The following is a 15240-nucleotide window of genomic DNA, read 5'->3' as shown; positions in this document are numbered from 1 at the left end:
GAGACGTGTTTATTGGGGTAGGAGGGTGATGAAGAGGACTGAAAGCTGCCACGGTCCAGCTCACTGGAAAGAGAAGCTGGTGCTCGGGAGTTCCCCGCACCACTGTTTGAGGAACTCGAGCACATCCTGGCAGGCAGGGCTGTGGGATGTCTGTGGAGTGAAAGAGGCCTTAGCAGTGGCAGGGAACAGTGCTGTCCACCTCCTCCCCAACCCCAGGGGCTGGCAGAGCTGCACAGGCAGGCCTGGGTCTGCCCAGTGCTGCAGGTGAGGGTGACCCCCACCCAGCCGCACACAGGGAGGGTGCACTCAACCCACTCTGGTTCGGTGTCTCTCCACCCAGCGGGACGGTGTTTTATTGTCAGCACGAGGGGCTGAATGCCCCGCAGCCTGTCCTCCTGCCCTATAGGGTGCCTGTCTCACCTTGACTGCCATGAGAAACTTGTTCCACGTGTCCTTGTTGGCTTCTCTGCCTGGCCGCTTGAACTCGATCTTGTTCCTTAGCACAGGGTACCCTGGGCACACAGCGACACCCTCAGAAATGAGCTGAGACCCACAGCAGACCCTTTCCTTGCACACCCCTTCCCTCCTGCCATAGCCAGGGCCGCTCCCACCAGCGGGGGACAGTGTCATCTCTGGCTTCTGGAGACCAGGTGAGGCAGGGGGTGCCCACAGTGGTGGGATCAAAGGATGATCACAGCCTGTCCCTCTGGCAAGGACACTCAAATATGTCAAATGGTACCACCCTGGTCCCGACCTTCGGAGCCACAGCCCTGTTGCTGGTGCCCACGTCATCCCACCCTTCTCTGACCCACTCCAAGTCCTGCACCGTAATCTCTCACTGTCTGAAGTGTGCAAGGAGCGGGGGACCGTACATGCCACAATAGACAGCTTGGGGGGCAGGGTCAGAGCAGGGACAGGCGCTGCACATCCTGTGTGTAAATCTGTCAGTGCTGGCCAGCCTGGACGTTCCCTGGGCAGTGCTGTGAGAGACTGAGCAGTCACAGAATCACAGAAACACACAATGGGGGGACCTCTGAGGTCTGTGTGGTCCAACCCACACTGCTCAAGCAGGGCCACCTACAGCCGGTTACCCAGGACCACGTCCAGATGACTTTCCACTACCTCAAGTATACGGAGATGCCACAACTTCTGTGCTCAGTCACCCTTGCAGTGAACAACGGATCCGGCCATCTCCCGCAGCAGGACTGGGCCCGCAGCCAGCCCATCTCCCTGCTCCTCTTGGGCACAGCCCAAACTACCCCCTGCCCAGACCCCTGCCAGGTGTGCCCACTCCCCGCTGGCACCACGGGTGAGGGCCTGGTGCTTACCGGTCAGCACGCAGGGCAGGGACCGCACCCCTGTGTTTGCTGCCACCAGTGAAGCTTCGTAGGTGTCCCGCTCATCCTGCGGCAGCACCTGCTTCAGCCGCTGGTTCATGGACATGGCCATCACCCAGTCCCGGGCCTCCTCCCGCTTCTCCTCCTGCAGGGCAGACCCAGGGACTTGCTGCTATCGCACGCTGTGCTAGTGCCCATCTGCTGCCCCGCAGCACCGGGAGCATGCTGGGGACAGCAGGACACACGTGTGCTCGCAGGACGTGTACATACATGTGCCTGTTTGGTGGGGGAGCACCAGGAGAGAGCACGTATGTGCACGCACATACGTGTACTGGGGCTGCCATTGCCCGCAGCGCTGGCTGTCCCAGTCCCTGGTCAGAGGGGCGCTGGAGCAGTGTCACTGCTCTGGGAGCAGCAGGCAGCAAAGGACACTCACAGGCACGTGCTGTTGGGCTGGAAGCGGCACTTCAAAGGGGATGTCTGTGCTCTGGAAATCCGAGTGGTCCAGGGAATGCAGGCTCCCTTCCTCAATGGCCTGAGAATGGAGAAGTGGGGGAGCACTGGGCAACACCAGCCTCGGTGGGGACAGCACAGGCTCCACTGAGAGCTAGCACTACGGGTGACCCTGTCAGTGCTGTGGTGACTGGGCCCTCCTGGGAGGTGGCCTGTGTGGCCATCCTCTGCCGTGTCCGAGCATGTGTACCCCTGAAACACTGCTCAAATCTGGGTGGTCTCAAAAAAGGGAAAGATGACATGGGGACCTGTTTTCCCCCAGCAGCTGCTGACAGTGCTGGGGAGATTGATAGGCGAATGTCTGTCAGCTTCCTCAGGTTTGGTGGCACATGGTGACCAGTCAAGGAGGGTGACTGTCATGGGGGACTCCTAAAGCACTGGGCCATGCCCTCCACCCGCCAGGGGATTTCCTTCCCTTGGAACAGCTCATGAAAGCCATGAAGACTCCAGGCCTGTCAGGCCAGCCTGCTCTTTGCTGCAGCAGGCATCCATGGTGCGGTGGCCCTGACACAGACAGGTGACAGGCTCAGGGCTGTGCAGGTTCCCGGCATGGCAGGTCTCATCACAGCCAGCACTGGGGTCCTCAGTGCTGTGCAGGCACCTGTGCTGAGCAGTGTTCAGGGAGCTCCGGCAGCACCAGCTGCCATACTGGAGGGGTGCTGCCATACTGGAGCCTCAGGAGGGCCCTGGCCAGGCCAAGGGTCTGTTCTGGCCCACTGTTGGTGTGACAGCCCTCCCTCCCGCAGAGCATACGCACGTCTGAGAGGTCCAGGAAGTGGTTCAGGAAGATGAAGGCCATGTTCTCCCAGTTGACTGCCTAGGACAGAGAAGAACCACAGGTGTATCTTCATGGCCACAACTGTCCTGCCTGAGCAATGGCTGGAAAGGATGTGGTCCTGCTTGTGCCACAGCAGCACAGGTCACAGAGGAGTGCACATCCCGGCTCACCATCCCTGAGGACTGCCTCACCGGCAACCCCTGGGACAGCCAGCCCACGAGCCACAGGCTGTTCCACCCAACAGTCAGGCATTGCTGCACAGCCAGCACCAGCCATCGCATCTGGGTGGGCGGTCAGAGCCCGCAGCCTTGGGGCAGAGGTGACGCAGGTGACCCACAGCAAGGCAGACCAGCCAGGAGCCTTCCATCTACACCAGTCGTGTGGCCTCTCGTCTACCCCAGGTCTACAGTTCGTGTCCCCTTGCTAGCACAGGTCTGCCCTTCCTGCCTACTGCCATGCCATGACACACCGCCAAGGCTCTTCGAGGAAAGGCCTCCAGGGCCAGGAACTGGTTCCTGCTGTACCTGTGCAGCTGGGTGAGGACAGGGGAAGATGAAGTTCAGAATCCCCGAGCCCAGGGTCTGCCACCTCCTCAGCTGCTCTGGTGGCATTGAGCTCTTACCTTGGCAGCTATCCCAGCTTCATAGAAAACCTTGTCTGCAGGCAGGAGCTCGCTGTGGCGCAGCAGGGAAATGGACAGCTTGGCAGCCACTGTGTCCTGCAGACACAGAGGACAGTAAAAGCCACAACAATCAGCACAGAAAAATCAGGTCGGAAGGGATCTCACAAGCTCGTACTGCCCAGACTCAGGGAGGGACTCTGCACCCATGTATCACAGAATCACGGACTGGTGGGGGCTGGAAGGGACCACTGGAGATCCTGACATGTCACAAACAAAGGTTTAAAAGCTTCAGTCCTGACCAGAAGTACACTCGCTGTCTGAACATGCAGGAGGACTGTCACTGAAGAGGAAGTTCTCCCACACCCCAAACCCTACCGCTGGAGTCACAGACTAGCTGAGGTTGGAAGGGATCTCTGGTGATGGCCTAGTCCCACCCTGCCCCGTCCACAGCAGAGTCAGCCACAGCAGGTTGTTCAGGAACATGTCTCACCATGTCCTCAGTATCCCAAGGGGTGGAGACTCTCCAACCTCTCCAGGAAACCTGTTTCCATGCTCAGTCACACTCATAGTAAGTTTTTTCTTGCTTTTAATCATTGAAGAACTTTTAGGTGGGGGCGAGGAATTCAAGGGAGATTTCTTGCCAGATAGATAGTTCTCATCACACCGGAACTGGGAAGGCCACCCCTCCTTCATGGTTCCAAACAGACTGCTCACCACCTCAGTGTTTCACAGCTGTGTGGGTCTGTTCTGGTTTCCAAGCTATCAGACTTGGCTCTTCCTGTGTGACATGTCTCTGGACCTCCAGCATCTACACACACAGCCGTGGGGAAGCCCCGGGCTCCCCTACGACTTCTACGGGGGTTCTAGCTGTGTCAGCCTTTCTTTTTCACGCCTGCTCTATCACAGCTCCAGTCCCCCGCTCATACAGAGCTCTATCACAACTCCACATGGATCAAGACCTCAGCAGGGACTCTGCTATATATTGTGGCCCAGAACAACTCCCAGTGCACGTCAGACTCAAAAATACTCCCAGAGCCTCATGAGGCCCAGGCCTGTGAGCTCCCAGAGGCCCCAAGACAGCCCAGCACACGGGTCCAGTGTCTGCCATAGCACTGTGTGATGCCAAGCACACAGGCCCACTGGCTCCCAAAGCCCTGTGCAAAGCCAATCTGCGCCCAGGACCAGCGGTGAAGCCCAGCAGCTTGCTGGGCCCAGGACAGCTGAAGAGGAAGCAATGCCTCTCCTGGGAAGTCCAGATTTTTGTGTGATTCCTAAATTCCCACTGGTGCCTCTGCTCTCACAAGTCATGCCAAGCATATGGATCAGCTTCCCATTGGTGTACATCTCAGACCCAGAGGCTGGGGGCAGGTGCCACAGTAAGGAGTCAAGGAAGACCATCTCTAGTTCTACCTGCTAGTGGTGGGCTCCCAGATAACTACAGTCCCATTCTCATGCATCCATGATGTGTAAGTCATCCATGAAGTGGAATGGTGAACTACGGATAGTGCTGAACCTGCACATCCCTGCAGGATTCTGCACTGAGAGCGGTGAGCTGGAACAGGAATTGCAGGAACCTTACCAGCTGCTTCACATCCTGAGCTGCGGAGCGGGTGGCGTAGTAGTGAGAGACCAGCAGCATTGTCTCAAACTCCTCATGTGTGGGAGTGTTCGCCTCACTCGACTTTACCAAGTTTTCACACTGAGGAAGAGAAAGGAGAGTGATGGGGAAAATGAGAGCACAAGGGCACCCTTCATGCACCTGAGTCCAGGGAAACACCTGGGGAGAGACGGCTCTGAAATGAGCAGGCACCTCTGGGGACTGGAAGAGGGTTGGCCCTTGGGTACTCTGGGTGCCACAACATGCTGAGGGGAGGGGGCTGTGGGAGAAGGGGAGGGCCAGCAGTACCACACCAGCAGACAGCATGGGAAGCAGGGGTGAGGGTGGATGGACAAAGGGGGATTTGAGGATTCCCTTTGTGCTAGAGGTGGATGTTTGTGAGACAGAAACAGAGAAGGGGCAATCGTAGGCTCTGGCTGAGGTATTGTGGGACAGGCAAGAGGGAGCAGAAGGCTCTGGGTGTCTCTGGGGTGATGGGGAGGACTCGTTTCCAGGCTCAGTAGTTCTGTGCTCTCCCCAGGTCCTTGCTCCACTGAATATGGATGTAGAATGAAAAGCAGGTATGTTGTGGTAGGCTCCCATGTAGCAGTGACCCGCTTCTAGGATTTGCCCTTGAGAGCAGGGTTGTCTTCTTCCCTGGCTCAAACCAAGACACCCAGTCATGCTCACTCCACAAGACCCTGTCCTACTGTTCACATCATGGACATTCCCCCCTTTCATGTCAGCTCATGTTCTGCAAATACTGCCCGCGTCACCGGCTATAGACTGGCTCTTCTTCCTGCCCTGCTGGGAGCCACCATGGTGCTGGAGTTGAGCAGGCAGTGGTGGCCATGGCCCACACTCACCAGATGGAAGAGGACATCGCGCAGGTTAGCCCAACTGGAGTAGGCTTCGGCACAATTCATGCCAGGCGCATTCACCATCTCCACAAAGAGACGCTTGTAAATGTTGAAATTCTGCAAGAAAAAGGAGAGGAATCTTGAGGGAGCCGTATGGTGAATCAGCAAAGGCCTGAAGCTCTCCTGCTGTCAAGCTCAAGCAGCGTGAACGGCAGTTCTGCGGCCAGACTCCAGACCAGCACTGCTGGCTTCGTTACCTGTGGGTTGGCAGGAGCTCCATGGTGGACGTACAGGCTCAGGGCTTTGTCCCAGCTGCCCCCCCGGATGAGATGGGTTGCATACAGAGCTACGTACTTGTGCAAGACTTTATAGTTCTGGAGGAGGCACACAGAGAGCAGCAGCATGAGAGTCATGAAGTGAACACTTGTCACGCAGCAGGGACAGACACAGCCCACACCCAGCAGACCCGGACCCTGACCCGTGCCCCTCCCGACACCTCTACTGGCTAGCTGATGCTGTCCTGATCAGAAGCAAAGCTGTTCTCCACCTGTTCACCACTTGCTAGAAGAACACTCTCCACACTGTGGCACCAGAGGTACTGACTGTAAATCAGCCCTCAGCCTAACGACAGAGTGAACTGAAACACTGCGGGCTGAAAACGTCCCTGACTTGCAAGGCTGCTCCGTCCATTATTCATGCTGTCAGATGGCTGGGGCTGGAGGCCTCCTTGGTGTGCTGCTCATACATGTGCTGATCCCGTCAACACTCTGCTGAGAACTGACTTTTTCTGATGCTCCATTAATCACAAAATTTAAACTCAATATGCCTCTGGGTTCTAACACTTCCCTACTAGGCCTGACTGGCCAAGACAAGGACAGTGGAGAGGTGTTCATGAGCTGCTGCAGCAACTATCGTGCTCCCCACAGACATGCCCACTTTGCCCTCCCACTTGTTCCTGCTGCCCCAGGGTCAGTAAGCCAGGACCCCATGCCACTACCCCGCGGGCTCACACAGGCATTCACCTGCTTCTCTGCCACCTCCAGGCACTTCTCCCACTGCTCCTGCTCTGCATACATGTCCAAAGCAGCCATGACATCTATCCCCACCAGCTGCGGATGGAAATAACCATCAATTCACTGTGCAGGCAAAGTTTCCTACCAGCATCAAGGCCAGCATCAGCCCACCCAGGTCTCTTCTTCACATGGACACAGCCCCTCCCCTGGTACAGCACAACAGCACAGATCCAGAATGCCCCATCAGGCACACAGAAGCCGTGACTCCTGGGTGCAGACAGACTCCTCACCTGTGGGTGTGTTCAGGCAAAAGCCCCATAAGAAAGGCCCCGCACAACCCAATACGTACCGACTCCACCTTTCCTTGGTTCTTTAAAAACTCCTTGTAACGCTGGTCCACATACTCCTCTGACCTGCCAGGTGGAAAGACTCTTAACAGGCAGCCAGACTAATAGTGTCTTGCATCAGTGCAGAGGCTGGACTCAGCTTTGCCACTTTATGGCTGCGCCATGTCTTTCTGGCCTGCTGCTGGGAGGGGAAGGAAAGGGTCTAGGCAGCTCTTTGCAGTGTAATGTGTGAGGGAAGGGGGGGATCACAGGACTTCCAGAAGGAAATGCGTGCACTGGGTTATGCCAAGGGAAGAAGCAATAGGGACAGGGATGGGACAAAAGGCAATAACAATTTCCAAGGGATGTGTGGCAACAGAAAAGTGTCAGGAAGGCCAATGGCTTGGGAAGGGCGGCTGCAGATGATGTGCCCTGTCAAGCATGGGGAGAATCCAGGGAACCTGGAGGTAGCAGGACTGGACAGGACAAGGAATCGTCTAGGGGTGGGAGAGGGAGCAGGACAAGTAGGATTTGAGAAGTTCCGGGCATACTTGGGGTCCAATTCTTTGGCCACGTGCTTGGCTTTGCTCCACTCCTCCCCTTCAATGAAGACATCAATAGCTTCTTGGATGAGGTCCAAGTTGAGGTAGAGTTCAGCTGCCTGTAGAGCCAGAGACAGTCCCCCAGGAGATGAAACCCCAGTGGCACCTTGCAGCCCAGGCTGGAGCTGGTGCTGTTGGAACTAGCCAGCACAGAGCAACAACAGAAAGTCTCTTCCCAAAAGATAATCCCCCTCGTCTGCTTCCTGCCTCTTCCCAAGGCCTGGCTCTCTCACACTATTCCAGGACTTGATCCCTTCCCCTCCCTCCTCCTCCTGGAATACTCTGCACTGCCTAGTTCTGGATAGGCCCATCCACCCACCACCCCAGGATGTGACTTGGCCTCCTTCCCTTGGAGAGAGCTCTCCCTTCCTACGTCACTGCTTCTTCAGTAGTCAGGGGACAGGAGCCAGTCCTCACCGCACTGTATTTCTTCATGGCCACCAGCTGAGGAGCCACAGTCCGAGTCACCTCCATGCTCTGTGACTGACCCAAGAATTTAATGGCCAATTCAGCAGCCTGTGAAGAGAAATTGTCAGCAGCACAAGTGATAAAAGGTGTTCGAGAAAGGATGAAGCAGCTCAGTCCCAGCTGAAAGACTGAGAGTCAGGCTTGAACTATGGGGGAAGGGGAGAAGAAATGACAGCCCACTTCAGTTCAGAGAAGCAAAGCCCAGCTACTTTCACACGTGGGAGAAGATCAGACAAGGACATAAAGCTGGTGGACATAGAACACTGGAAGAAGAAAGGGTGCTTCTCTAGCCAAAGGCTAAGTCACAAAGTCCAGCTCTTCAGTGCAGAGAGACAGGGGCACAAAGACACCAGCATACTGCTGGAAGTGGTGCCAGAGCAAGGACGGCAGCACAGTGCAGGGCAAGCACACAGCCCACCACGGCTCGACAGCATGGCCATGAAGGCCCTCAGCCCCTCCAGCCACTGGAGCCTGCAGATCCCCCCTTGTGCCCTCTGAGGTAACTCTGGGGTGCACTGCAGGCTGTGGGAGACCCCCGTGACAGCAGAGCAGATGAAGGGAATCACAGCCCGTACCTTCAGCAAGCACTTCTCCATCAGGACACTGTTGCTGGGATCCCTCACCTTCAGGTAGCAGTCCACTGCCCTGGCATACTCCCCTGCCTGCTCCCACTCCTGTGCCTGCTCCAGCAGCCCTTCTGTTCCTCTGTAGGGAGGAACGCAGGCCGTGAGCAGGACCAGGATGCTACCACAGAGATCCTGTGTGCAGGGCAGGGGCAGGGAGGTGCACAGCAGAGGGAAGCCAGGGATCTCAGAGAGGGCTGAGGAAGGCATGTAGCTGCTGCTGAGGAGAGAACTGATTAAGGATGCTGGAGGTGCGGGAGACCTCGGAGAGCTGGCAGTGGCAAGAAGATGTCTGGGAGACTCTGGATGGCAATTATAAGCCTGGAGTCTTTCAGAGGAGGGAGGAAGGATGTTAAGAAATCTGTGCAGTAAGAAGTCTGGGGTCCTTGAGAAGGAAACCACTGGCTGTCAGGGATCCCGTCAGGCTGTCTCTGTCAACCATCAGCACAATGGCCTAGGAGAAGAGCAACGTGTCTGTTCCCTGCAGCCTGACCACAGCATTCCTCACCTGGAGCCCTTCTTGGCAGCCTCCCTGCTGCACTCCTCCTGTAACTCTTCTAGCTGACCAGGCACATATTCCTTGCAGACACGCAGGGCCTCGCTCCACATGCCAGCCTCCTGCATGAGCACAATGGGAAGGAGAAATTTTCAACAGTTCACCAGGATTCCCCTACTCTTGGTGTCACATAACACATCTAACCTTGCATGTCGTCTTGCCAGAGGATCCACTGGAGGAAGCCACCACAGCAGCAGCATCCAAATCTTTCTCCCTCAAAATGGCACCTATGTCTATCCATTCAACCAAGCTACCTCAGGGGAAGGTGCACATCTATCCTTGCTGCCTCTGTGGAGTGGGCACTTAGGGTCTCCAAACGCACCCACTCATGCTACCCCTGAGGACCATCCATATTTTGGCAGGACTCTTCCTTCCAGAGAGAGCTAAGTGCTGCTGCAAAACCTCTGCTCGTCCAGTCTTCTAAGAGCAGGCCAGAATCAAGTTCTACTAGGAACCACCAGAGCAAATGGCTTCTGTTTGGCTGCTAAGCTGACAGGGAGAGCCGGGAGGTGGATTTCACCCCATCCACCTGAGCTGGGATCTTACGCCATGAGGCAGGCAATGATGTTGCTGCAGACTATGCTCACCTTGTAGTACTTGATGGCCAGCTCAGGTCTCTGTGCTCGCAGGAGGAAGGCCTCTGCTCTCTGGAACTCTTTCTGCTCAAAGGCAAACCCTGCCTGTCCCACGAGCACATCAGCCACGCTGTCTGGATCATGAACCTCTGCCACACGCTGTGCAGCATCCCAGTTCCGGTTGTGCACAAACCTAGGGGAACCGATACGAGATGTTACAAGAGGGATGGCAAGGAGCAGACCAGCGCTGGAGAAGCAGCCAGCCTGCTACCACACAGGGCGAGGAGAGGCAGCAGGCCAGGCTGGGGAAGGATACGTACATCAGCACTGCTTCCTTGGGCTTCCCAGCTTTAATGAACTCTGCTTCAGCCTCTTCAAATTTGCCCTAGGAGAGAGGAAGGAATTTCCTTGCATGTTGTCCTGTCTGATACTGTCGTATGACAGTATTACTCTATTACCACGAGACAGAGAGGGTTTAGGAAACAAAGATGAGTGGAAGCTGGGGCTGTCATTGTGGAGCCTTTTGGGTGAGCAGTGACTGCAGCCTTAAAAGCGCCCACTGCTGCAGCCCGTAAGGACAACTGTTCAATGACCTGAGTGCCCAGAGATCGCCCACCTATTCCAGGAGGTAAAATTACCTCATCTTCCAGGAACATGGCATGCTTTAAGTGGATCTCTGGCATCTTCTGCTTCATGGAAAGGCGGGCCAGTTCAAAAGCAAAATCAAAGACCCTGCAATGGAAGAGAAAATGGTGTGGGAGCAAGGCTATGTGCTGCGAGGGCAGACCTTCATCAAGAGTGACATCCAGTAGGGTATAAGACACTGGAAGAGGATAGAGGGGAATACAGAGGGTCCCATGTGAATGGGTATTGCCTGTTCCTGCTGGTCCAGACTAGAGAACAGGAGCTTTTAGAGCCCCCTTCAAAGAAATCCAGCTCCTCTGCACTTGCATAGTGCCAGAGGCCCTTGGTTCAATCCTAAGGGAAGGTGACAAGTTGCCCCTGAGCTGAGCAAAGTGGGAGAGCTGGGGTGGGGAGCAGCACTGAATGGCAGCGCAGTCTGATGGCTGGATGGGCGCAGAGCGGGGACAAAATTCTTCTGACAGGCAGTTACTGATGGTGACGTGAGGAATACCTCCCACCTTGGTCAGAGGCTCTCACAAGGACCCCGATGTAGCTACAGGGCAAACTGCTCTTGCAATCGACATCTAAGAGACTAAGAGGTGGACAGAAAGCAGGATTCCTCTTCCTCAAGGAAGAGGAATTCCTGTACAAAGACATACAAGTGGGGTGGGAAGATGTGCCTTATGTGGACCTGCAGCTATTATCTGCATACAGTTAACCTGAGACACCCCTTTTTCCTTGTGTCAGGCAGACAGGAGAGGAGTGCTTTGCTGATGGACCTGCTTACCTGCTGTGTGCTGCGTGGTCAATGGCCATCTCCAGAAGTCCAAATTTACTGAGGAGTTTCACCGCTGGCTCTCCACCCAGGCTCTTTGCCCACAGGTAGGCCACGTGCTTGTAGGTGTTTGCTCCACCGTGTGCCTTGGCCACCTGTCCAAAGAAAAGAGAGAGGAAGAGCCCAATGCACCCATTTAGCCCTCAGCAGGCTGAGACAGGACTCTCCTCTCACGTGATGCTTGTGTTATGAGGGAGTGAGCACCAAAACCAACTGTCTTCTCCTGAAGAATCCTTCCACCGCCACCGCTGGGCAGAGTGAGACGAAGGCTCATATGGCAGAGCAGAAAAGAGGCTGCTGCTTCCTCAGAATGGTCCACACTGCTGTTAGGGCAGCAGCAGTGACCTCTGGCAAAGAGTGTGCATGCTGGAGGGGAGCAGTGACGGGTGGTGCTGCTGCAGAGGGTCCATGGGCAGAGCAGTACCGCTGGGGCACACCATGGTGCCTGGTTAGGAGTGGAGCAGTGCCTGGAGGAAGGCAGTGCCACGGAGAGGTGAGGGACTGAGCTGAGCAGCAGAACAAACTGTATCTCCAGCGCTGTGCCATATGCTGAAGCTGGTTAGTGTCTGCCAGCGTCTGTTAGGCTCAGATGTTGTGGTGAACAGAGATAGAGCAGTTCCCACCAGGCTCCAACAGCTGAAGCCTGAGCCCTGCACAGGGCTGAAGGGACAATTACCCTGTAAGCTTCTTCCCACATGTCATTGACTCGGTACATGTTTACTGCGGCCTTCCAGTCCTTCGCTTCCAGGTAGTGGTACTCAGCCTCCTGCAAGCGTCCCTCTGCCTCCAGCTCCTGCAATGAGAGGTAACAAGCCGGTGATACTCTTGTCCCTGCTTGGTCTGGTTGATCCCCTGCCATGCGATGCACTCACCTTGCCCAGATGCAGATGGGTGTTGTTGAGTAAGTCCTTGTGGTACTTGGCCACCAGGGAAACCATCTCATTGTACATCTTACACTTCTTATACATGGTTATGGCCAAATCGGGTTCATTCACAGTGATATACAGCCTGGGGACACAAGCACATTCAAATGCTTCAGTCAGTGATGTGACCAGTCTCACAGCCTCTCTGCATCCCACCCAGCTGGAGCCATGTCCTGGGCGCACCACCAGAAGGCACGGCTGGTACGGACTGCACGGCTGAACACTGCTTAGACAGAGCCCTTCTGTTATGCCACCATCAGCTGCAGCAGGGCACAGTTGCTCCCTTCATCCTCTCTTGTCAACCCAAGTTATGACTTGGAGGGAGCCTCTGGGCCTCTGTGACTTGTTCTCATCCTGACCTCCAACCTGAGGCTGTTGGTGCTGTGGGGATGGTAACATGGCAATGTCAGCTCAATGTACACGCATAAGCCAGCAGAAACATTAAAGCCAAAGTGACCTCACCTTTCAGGTACCCCTGAGATCAGGTACCACGGCAGCAGGTACCTGGCTCTGTTTGTCCCTGTACCTACTCACCTTGCTGTGTTGTTAGTACTCTAGAACTGACAACATTAGTAATCTGGATGGGTATCTCTCTACTTTCCATATCTGACCATGACAGATCAGATGTAGCAGTGGGGAGAAGCCTTGCCGTACTTCCTCTGCTACATGAGACAGCTGCAGCCCACCTGAACCTTCCTTCTGTCCTAGTGGTCACAGATGCATTAACAGGCAGTGACTTCTCTTCCTGTGAACTCTGAGATACCAGCACCAGATCTCCACATGTGCAGAGAGTCCCTCTGACCTTCCCACACTCTACTTTCACTCCAGAAATGGCTCCTACTCACTACAGCCATTTTTTTCAGTGCTCAGGTTTAGCCTAGTACCAAAGAAGATGCTCACCTCTCTGCTTCTTTGTACTTGCCCTGCTTCTCCATCTCTTGGGCCTGGGTTACATAGAGCACAGACACGTCTTCTTGACTCATACACTTGACTGCCAGCTGCCAAAAGGAACACACAGGGCAGAAACTACAGCAGACTGCACAGTGATCTGCTGATACACGGCAATGAAGGAGAAGGGGAGAATCAAGCTCCTCCCTATTACAAACAGGTGTATGTGCTGTATGTGCTGCAGAGAATGGGCATCATTTGTCACTGTGACCAAAGCACATAGGACCAGCCCCCTGGGAGAGTGCTGTTTGTGTCACAGGGGCACCCATGTGGGGCTGCTGCAGTAAAGAAGGGAACTCCAGGGACGGAATTCCTGATGGCTACTGGGTGCCCCGACATGCATCCTCTGGGGAAGCTGCTGGTTGATCAGGTGTTGGTGCACAAGGCACCACCACCTCCTGACAAAAGGCATGTCACCAAGCAGGTGAGGGCCCTAGAAGCTTTGGCTTCTGACTCTACCTTGTGAGCCTGTTCCCAGAGGCCAGCCTGTGTGTACATGTCTATGGCATCCTTGGTCTGGTCTCCCTTGATGTACAGCTCCTCCGCAACCTGTGGAGAAACGACCATACTCAGCAGTCCCACGGGACACTCAGGGCAGCAATGGCTGTGGTCTGTGGCCTCACCTGGTACTCCTGCAAAGCTGCATAGTGCTGGGCAATCTTCAGGTAATATTTGGCTGCTGTCTGTTTGTCCTGCAAGTCCAAAATGTAGATGGCCTTCTTCCACTGCCGGGCTCCCAAGGCTGCCTCAATGGCCTTAATCGAGCACCTAAGCATCAAAAACCACAACTTTTTACAGCCAACCAGCAGCCATCTCCTCCTGCTGAGCTAAGCCAGAGAGACCCGAGTGGTCTGCTGCTTCTTCCTGGGTTAGAGCAGCAAAAAGGAGCTGAATAACTAGCAAAGCTAAAGGGAAGAATGAAGAACTAGGAGAGCAGGGGAGAGTAATCAGGGCTGAAAGACCTTGGGAGAGATTTGGGAAGGCATCCATGCTTGGAGCCAGCCCTGGGAGCATTGGCAAAGTGGGGCTGAGGGGGCTCAGTCAGGCACAACCCCTACTTATTCAAGCCAACCATATCAGCTCCATAACTTGCCAGGTTACACTGCTGCTGGTTGTACAGCCATCACTGCCCCCACCTGGCTTCAATATAATGGTTAATAGCAGAGTCCAGCTGTTTCTGCTGCACCAGATGGTCTCCCCAGGCCTCCTCCAGCTTCACGACTTCCGTGGGAAATGCCAGGCGAGCCAGCTCCACTGCTGCAAGGGGACATGACAGCAGTTACACCAAACCCAGTGAGGAAGCAGAACTGTGGGGCAAACGTGGGCCTTGAGTGGGGCACAGAGGGAGGGGAATGCTGGCTGTCTAATCCACTGCAGCTCAGGGGGTACCTGCGGGGCAACCCAGCAATGTGGACCTTGTGGAGAGCTGGACCAAATCCAGGCTGGTGCAACCAGCACGATCATGGCCTTGGGACTAGGATGCTGTTCTGGGACTGTGTGTGCAGGTACAACCATGTGAAAATGCACACACTGAACAAGATGATACATGGAAGCTTCAGAGCATCTAGGCATCTCTGAGCTCCAGGGCAACAGCTCGTGTTGCCACCAGGCCAGAGTACCCAGGCTCCTGCTGGGGATAGGTGCAGGGAAGAACATATTTAGCACAGTACCTTTCAGGAAGACACTGCCCTTGCAATAGCACTCCAGAGCCTTCCGATGGTCGCGGACCTTCTCAAACAGGTCTCCAGCCTAATTACAGATACAAGTTACCAGTTTCTACCCCCACCATCGTGTACCCTACCAGTCCCATGTACAGAGCTGGTACAGTCCTGCCACACAGACTCCTCCATCAGCCATGCCTTCCCCACTAACCATAAGCAGGAACTGCCAGGAAAGGCTGCATGTGTGGAGACCACTGTCCTCTCTGCCAATCGACATGCCTCAACTGTTTTTCTGGGGCACTATTACCAGTTTCTACCCCCACCATCGTGTACCCTACCAGTCCCATGTACAGAGCTGGTACAGTCCTGCCACACAGAC

The 15240-nt window shown here is 55.3% G+C and overlaps 1 protein-coding gene across 1 annotated transcript in view; it reads right to left on the bottom strand.

Moving 5' to 3' along the window:
• IFT172 (intraflagellar transport 172) overlaps nucleotides 1–15240 on the bottom strand; it is a gene marked incomplete at its 5' end in the record, with an annotated part of 37091 nt that continues 21851 nt past the window's right edge. Inside the window, 26 exons of the mRNA XM_010137922.1 lie at nucleotides 1–150; nucleotides 421–512; nucleotides 1329–1482; nucleotides 1774–1872; nucleotides 2608–2667; nucleotides 3251–3346; nucleotides 4830–4949; nucleotides 5714–5824; nucleotides 5965–6081; nucleotides 6730–6816; nucleotides 7070–7133; nucleotides 7598–7707; nucleotides 8066–8164; nucleotides 8692–8821; nucleotides 9248–9357; nucleotides 9883–10063; nucleotides 10191–10255; nucleotides 10509–10602; nucleotides 11282–11424; nucleotides 12006–12122; nucleotides 12202–12337; nucleotides 13153–13250; nucleotides 13660–13749; nucleotides 13824–13968; nucleotides 14337–14457; nucleotides 14871–14949. Of these exons, the coding sequence (XP_010136224.1) occupies nucleotides 61–150; nucleotides 421–512; nucleotides 1329–1482; nucleotides 1774–1872; nucleotides 2608–2667; nucleotides 3251–3346; nucleotides 4830–4949; nucleotides 5714–5824; nucleotides 5965–6081; nucleotides 6730–6816; nucleotides 7070–7133; nucleotides 7598–7707; nucleotides 8066–8164; nucleotides 8692–8821; nucleotides 9248–9357; nucleotides 9883–10063; nucleotides 10191–10255; nucleotides 10509–10602; nucleotides 11282–11424; nucleotides 12006–12122; nucleotides 12202–12337; nucleotides 13153–13250; nucleotides 13660–13749; nucleotides 13824–13968; nucleotides 14337–14457; nucleotides 14871–14949 (2808 nt within the window). The remainder of the gene's footprint in view (nucleotides 151–420; nucleotides 513–1328; nucleotides 1483–1773; nucleotides 1873–2607; nucleotides 2668–3250; nucleotides 3347–4829; nucleotides 4950–5713; nucleotides 5825–5964; nucleotides 6082–6729; nucleotides 6817–7069; nucleotides 7134–7597; nucleotides 7708–8065; nucleotides 8165–8691; nucleotides 8822–9247; nucleotides 9358–9882; nucleotides 10064–10190; nucleotides 10256–10508; nucleotides 10603–11281; nucleotides 11425–12005; nucleotides 12123–12201; nucleotides 12338–13152; nucleotides 13251–13659; nucleotides 13750–13823; nucleotides 13969–14336; nucleotides 14458–14870; nucleotides 14950–15240) is intronic.

Source organism: Buceros rhinoceros, unplaced genomic scaffold (genome assembly GCF_000710305.1).
Source record: "Buceros rhinoceros silvestris isolate BGI_N320 unplaced genomic scaffold, ASM71030v1 scaffold5156, whole genome shotgun sequence".
In the NCBI taxonomy this organism is placed as follows: domain Eukaryota; kingdom Metazoa; phylum Chordata; class Aves; order Bucerotiformes; family Bucerotidae; genus Buceros; species Buceros rhinoceros.
The sequence above is the reverse complement of the archived record's forward strand: the minus strand, read 5'-3'. Positions and strand labels throughout refer to the sequence as shown.